At 37.0% G+C, this 5,851-nt stretch overlaps 1 protein-coding gene across 1 annotated transcript; it reads right to left on the bottom strand.

The window, feature by feature from the left end:
- Window positions 1-965: 965 nt before the first annotated feature.
- On the bottom strand, window positions 966-5,802 carry LOC110046292 (vesicle transport protein SEC20-like). The gene is made up of 5 exons (XM_020751991.2): window positions 5,373-5,802; window positions 4,174-4,265; window positions 2,737-2,841; window positions 2,349-2,467; window positions 966-1,598 (listed from the first exon to the last, which is right to left on the bottom strand). Exons 1-5 carry the CDS (start codon window positions 5,553-5,555, stop codon window positions 1,399-1,401), a joined length of 699 nt encoding a protein of 232 aa, XP_020607650.1. The 5' UTR covers window positions 5,556-5,802; the 3' UTR covers window positions 966-1,398.
- Window positions 5,803-5,851: the final 49 nt, after the last annotated feature.

The following is a 5,851-nucleotide window of genomic DNA, read 5'->3' as shown; positions in this document are numbered from 1 at the left end:
TATATTTGTAATTAGTTTTCTATGCTAGTAAAGTTGAAAAAATCCACGTACTACACCATCAGCCAGCCCTCTACAACAACCAGGGATTTTTGTCACAGCCATTCACCAATCCAAAGCTTTTACTCTTATCAAAATCTCCCTGCAATTTCTGCCTTTCTAAAGTGGCCAGTTAATTGCCCCAGGGCAGCCAGTATACAATGCAGAATAAAACGATATGAAATTATTGAGTATTTTCTTTGTGATCTCATAACTCAAACATAAATGGTGTGCATGTCAGCCTTTGTTTCTGGCGTGTGATTTTTCTGCAGTCTATCCCTACTTTCAGGGAAAAACAACAATAACAACAAAAAAAAACACTTACAATAAAATTAATGTTGAATTTTGGATCGTGAATTTCAACAGATGCATGTTTCTGAAATCCTCATTGCAACCTGGAAAAGCTCATCTGTTTGGGAATGCATGCCTCACAGAAAAGACCAAATTAGGAATGAACATGAAAATTATTGGCAAAATAATATTAAAAGTTCCTAGCCCCACTTATTCAAAGGGTGGTCAGCTCTCTCAATCAGACATATCACTGGATCATGCAGTTTGTTTTGTCAAGAATTATCCACTGGATCTAGACTTATCTGTTGGATAGCATTTACCACCCTTCGAACAACTGAGCACAGTGTTGTACATTTGATGCAGACTTATCAATAAAAACTGTGGCTTGAACAGATTTCTTAACCTCTTGCAAAATTCTGCCCCCTCCCTACCCTAAAGGATATTTTCCACCCAAATATAATAACTGCCAACTCTAGACACAACATTCTTTGTAAAGCCATGTTATCAGGATGGACTTGTCTTTATTGAGTCACATCAGTCAGATGTTTCATCCATTATAAGGCTTGCATACAAGAAAAGGAAGCCTGTTTGCTTGGGCTTTGAAAATAGTGATAAAATGACGATCTAGAGCAACAACACCAGCTGAAAACAAGCAATTTATTGTTATTAAATTATTATTTCAGGGACGTCTTGCACCATGACAGCATGAAGTTGTGTTATACATGTTTCATGCTTCACATCTAGCTGACGCATTCCTATGTTCTCACTACCTATCTGCTATTTTACTTTACCTACCTAAGAGAATATTCACTTTAAGCAGTCTTATGGATTCTGATTTTTACTTATAATAAATAAAATATTCTATAATTATGTTAAAACTTTAATATGATTTACAGTCGAACCCCTATTGAGCAGCCACCTTTTAAACTGCCACCCCTATAAGACAGTTAGTAATCAAAGTCCCGATGAGGGCTTTTATATATATTTTTTACCTCTATCCTGCCCCTTTAAGTGGCCGCTATCCATTTTGCCGAGGGTGGCTGTTAATAGGGGTTGAACTGTAATTAGTTTTTAGCCCCCAAATATCGGAAGCCGCTTCTTCAAAATGTAAAGAACAGTGGAAAAGAATAAGACAAGTCCAAAGAAGATCAAAAGTCTATCTGTAACTTCCCGTCTGTTATATTTGTTTAAGAGGTTCTTGCTGGTTTGAATTACTCCTGATAATCCCTTGTATTCTTCTTGTGTGTCTTTAACCTGTGCAGATGATGAGGCTGAGAGAAGAGAAAAGGCAACGAGAAAACGTTAAAACCAAAGATGTTTAGGATGGCTGGCCACAATTTTTTTGGAGTTGCACATGGCAAGTTTCTAAGTTTAACCAATCAATAAACTGACACCACCACATGAAAGATCACATTGAGATTGGTTATTTGACCAAGTTGAATGCTTTTTAGGTGGACGGACACCAAGTTATGGACCTTGAAACATCGTTCAACTTCCATATTTTTCAATGTCTCCAATTTTGAAACAACGTCCCCCAAAACAATGTAAATTCTAAACTTTTTTTATCAGCAGTTCTGTGGCAACTGTAAAATCCTGTCATGCACCTACCATTTGTAACAAGCTGACATGAAAATCACCATTAACAGAAATCATAAAAATTTTTATGAGTTTAATATATTCTTTGGGGGAACACTGCATTAAAATTAGAGATGTTACAAGTATTGATTTTGAGCCATGTTTCACCTTCGATAACTTGGTCTCTGCTCAACCTGAAAACATCAAACTTAGTCAAATGACCAATTTCAATGTGACCGTTCATTTGTGCAACACATATCAGTTTATTGATTGGTTAAAATTTGAAACTAACCACAGTTCTCTATACAACACCAAAATGGCCGATAGTTTAGTCTGAGGTTTCTATCATTGGTATGTGATGTCCATTGGCATGTGATCCCATCCTAAGTCTTATACACATTTAGGGGGGACTAATTACGACAAATATTGTTCATTTCTGGACGCACCTAATATCTGCATATCAGCTTCACTCTGTTTGACTTGACCCTCCATCATTCTTGCAATACTCATTAAATCTTGAGTTATGTTACTTGCAGTCTTTGCCAAATTCTCTTTGTTGAAGGTCCTAAAAAGTAATGAAGAATTTTTTTTCACTTTTTGTGGGGTCTTATTTTGAGTAAAAGATTTTGGGTTTCTTTGGGAGGGGGATGGGTGTTAAAAAGTGTGATCCTGTGCATAGCAGATTTATTCATGAGGGAAAACTACACCCAAATGATATGAGTCAAACTTCTTGCTATGAGTGGTTTATCTATTAAGATCAGTATGTACTAGAACAACTTAATTATATGACTGTAAGGGATAGAAACACTAATATTATTGCAGGTTCTAACACACCTGTTTCGTACATTGGAGGCTTGTCCTCCCAATAATTCTTCCTTTTCACTTTTGTCAATAATAGCCTTTGAAGCTAAATTAGCTTTCCTGATCGATGCCTGGAGGCTAAAACATAAAAATATTAAACTTTTTGTAAGGCCTAGATGATGTGAACAAATGGTTAATTTACTGTGTTATTACACTACCAGAATTAACACAAGTGTAAAGGCTATGCAAAGTGCTATTTGGAAACTATCAATGGAAATTATTCTCACAAGCTGATCACTTTTGCATCTCTGAAACTCATTTTTTTAACGAGTTAAGATTAAAATAATTAAGATTTTCCCTGTGTTAACTTGGTGAATTATTTTATTAACCATAACAAGGGGTTTGTACAGGTGATCTTAATTACCATTACCTGCTTTTATTAGACTAGCTTACTTCTTTACATCTAGGGTTTATTTTAGTTTGCAAATATGTGAAACACTTACTACGTCAGATTTCATTAAATTTCCAAACACCTTGCAGGGATGGATCCAGGATTTTTCTTAGGAGGAGGTGCACCAATAAGGAATGGCATAACTGACTGGTGAGGTAACGAATACGAAGAGGAAGGCTTCATCTTGGGAGGGGGGGGGGTGCACACCCCTGCACCTCCCTCTAGATCCATCCCTGCCTTGGAGTTCATCAAAAATGCAAACCCCACTGCATGTTTTATTTTTATTTTTATTTTTCTTGGTGTCTGAAAACATGGTGAAAAACTGTCTCTTGTGCTTGACACTTGTTTTATTTTTTCACACATCAACAGAAAAGTGTGTGAAAAACCTTGATCTTATAAACTGGACCAGCCTGGTTGACAGGCTCATAGTGACAAATGCTGCTTTCGATCAGGTTTATAGCCATTTATTCCTGGGATTTCTGCCAAAAATGACCGTTCAAAAATAACCCTCTGCACATCTATATCTGGCTATTTCTCCAAGGGAATGAGGCCAAATGGCCCAACCCTTTATTTCAAGATGATATCTAGATAGATCTAACTTTTCCCTTTCCCTTTGAGGTCAGAAACTTAGTTTTCCACTTGGGCATGCACAAAAAGCAAACTTTGGCTTCTCTTTTTTTTTCTTTTTCCGTTTTCTTTTTATTTCATTTGTGGTTTTATTAACCTTTCAGTTGCCTTTGCTTCCACCATGTCCACTGGAAATGTTCTCCCTGAAATGTCAAGGAAAGCAGTCATTTCTAACAAAACGTCACTCCATATAAGAAAGGTTGAGTGTTTATTCAATTTCCAAAGAAGAAATTTGCAGTTTTTGTTAATATTTTTTTCCCCAGAACTTTTCTTAATGTTTTACTGAGCCACAGGTCACCCAAGCTCAGCTTGGGCTACCTATAAAAGCTACGCCTAAACTAATTTGTTTAATCCACCAATTAAGGTCAAGCCTCTGTACCAATAAACTGTACCTTGACAACTCTTTTCTATGATGTTGCATGGCTGCTAATATAGCTAGTCTGTCAGATTCTTTGTCTTGCTCAAAAGCCACTTGCTCCAAACCCTAAACAGATGTGTACATGCAGACATGCACATGATACAAGTAAATATTAAAGAGATGCCAAACTAAAAAGTTGAAATCTGAGAGGTTGCTGATTTTGCCTCTTCTCAACTCCGAAAAATGCATGCCAGAGTATCAAATGTCCTCAAACATTGGCCTAAATGGGAGGGAACCCAAGTTTACAGGCCCCATGGTTTTTATTAGGTTCCCTCACCATTTTTTCTCTATATTTTTCCTTGCATACTAATAATTGTAATTATCTGGGAACTTGAAAAGTCATGAAGGTCAAGTCTGAAGGAATTCCTAAATCAAACAAACGGTTGAGGTCACTGACATAAAAGTGACTTCACAGGGCTTCTCCACATACCCTAAATCCTCGAGTTAGCACCCGGGGCTTGAATGGATCCATAATCACTTGCTTGTAATTAAACATGACCAAAACTATACATCCTTTGTTGCCTCAGTACTTTTCCATAAAACAAGGGGAGGGAAGGGGGTGCTTATTCGAAGGGAGGCACTTATTTTAAATTTTGGCTGGTAGGAGGGGCACTTATTCGAAGGGGGCACTTATTTGAGGGGAGGTGCTAATTCGAGGATTTACAGTAACCATTACATTTATATTTTATTTTTTAGTATTTTTGTTTTCAATTGATGAGCATTAGATCAATTATACATAATTATAACTTGAAGTCAATATAATTAAAAACAGAGGGATCCGCTGTTAGTGGCTTCACGGATGAGGTCCAATCAGTCACTAAAATGGAGAGAAATAAAAACTGTGGTACTCAAAGAGATATTGCCTGCTTCCGTGTGCTCTGATGTTTGTTTACACATTTGGCTCCATTTTGGTTTAGACGACACAGGACACATCACAATAGAACACCACGTCACAAACCTATCGTTTTCGTTATATTCCTCATTCTTTTGTCCTTTTGTTCTTTATTGTTTTACGTCAACTGTGTCTTCTACACCAAGTAAGGGCCCAAAATATAAATTCAAATGGTAGAAAGTTCACGTGTAGTTTGCAAATCAGGATTAAATAAATGCTAAGTTTATCCCTGGTTTATCAATAATAGCTTAATTAATTTCATGTAGTTTTCATGTGCTTACCTCGACTTTCTGTCGCAAAGAATGCAACTTTTGTTTAACCTTCAGATTCAAGTCATTGAGTAAATTAAGTGGCCCCTCGCATTGACGTATGCTTTGCACATTATTTTGGATCTCAAACTCAATTTTGACGATTTCTTGAACAAGAATTTTCACTTGAACGGGAACTTCGATCCCGTCCGCCATTTTGAGATATTATGACGACAAAGCGTTCTGGGTAAAAAGAATTCCACCTTGCATGGGTAAGGTCAGGATTTTTAAAAATTAGCATTCTAGCATCGAGATCATTTTTTCCCTCTTTCAGTTTCGTTGCTCGCGTCTGTTGGGTAAAGAAATTCGATATTTCGCGTAGTTTTCTTTCTTTTTTAGCTGTTACAAGTCTTCTCAGAACTTCCTCTTCTTCGCGTTAGCCCGAGAGGCTTACGGAAGTCGTCGGTGCTGTTCGTCGACTTGCAAAAATAGTCGGTAAATGTTCGGCGACC

This window comes from Orbicella faveolata, unplaced genomic scaffold, assembly GCF_042242905.1.
Source record: "Orbicella faveolata isolate gen_17 unplaced genomic scaffold, um_ofav_v1 contig_1, whole genome shotgun sequence".
NCBI classification, from domain to species: Eukaryota; Metazoa; Cnidaria; class Anthozoa; order Scleractinia; family Merulinidae; genus Orbicella; species Orbicella faveolata.
The sequence above is the reverse complement of the archived record's forward strand: the minus strand, read 5'-3'. Positions and strand labels throughout refer to the sequence as shown.

Excerpts from the sequence above, each read along its gene's own strand:
- LOC110046292 (XM_020751991.2), bottom strand. The coding sequence starts at position 5,555 with ATGGCGGACGGGATCGAAGTTCCCGTTCAAGTGAAAATTCTTGTTCAA. Across the intron at positions 2,842-4,173 it reads CATAGAAAAGAGTTGTCAAG|CCTCCAGGCATCGATCAGGA; the intron begins GTACAGTTTATT and ends TTTATGTTTTAG. Across the intron at positions 2,468-2,736 it reads GCCTCCAATGTACGAAACAG|GACCTTCAACAAAGAGAATT; the intron begins GTGTGTTAGAAC and ends ATTACTTTTTAG.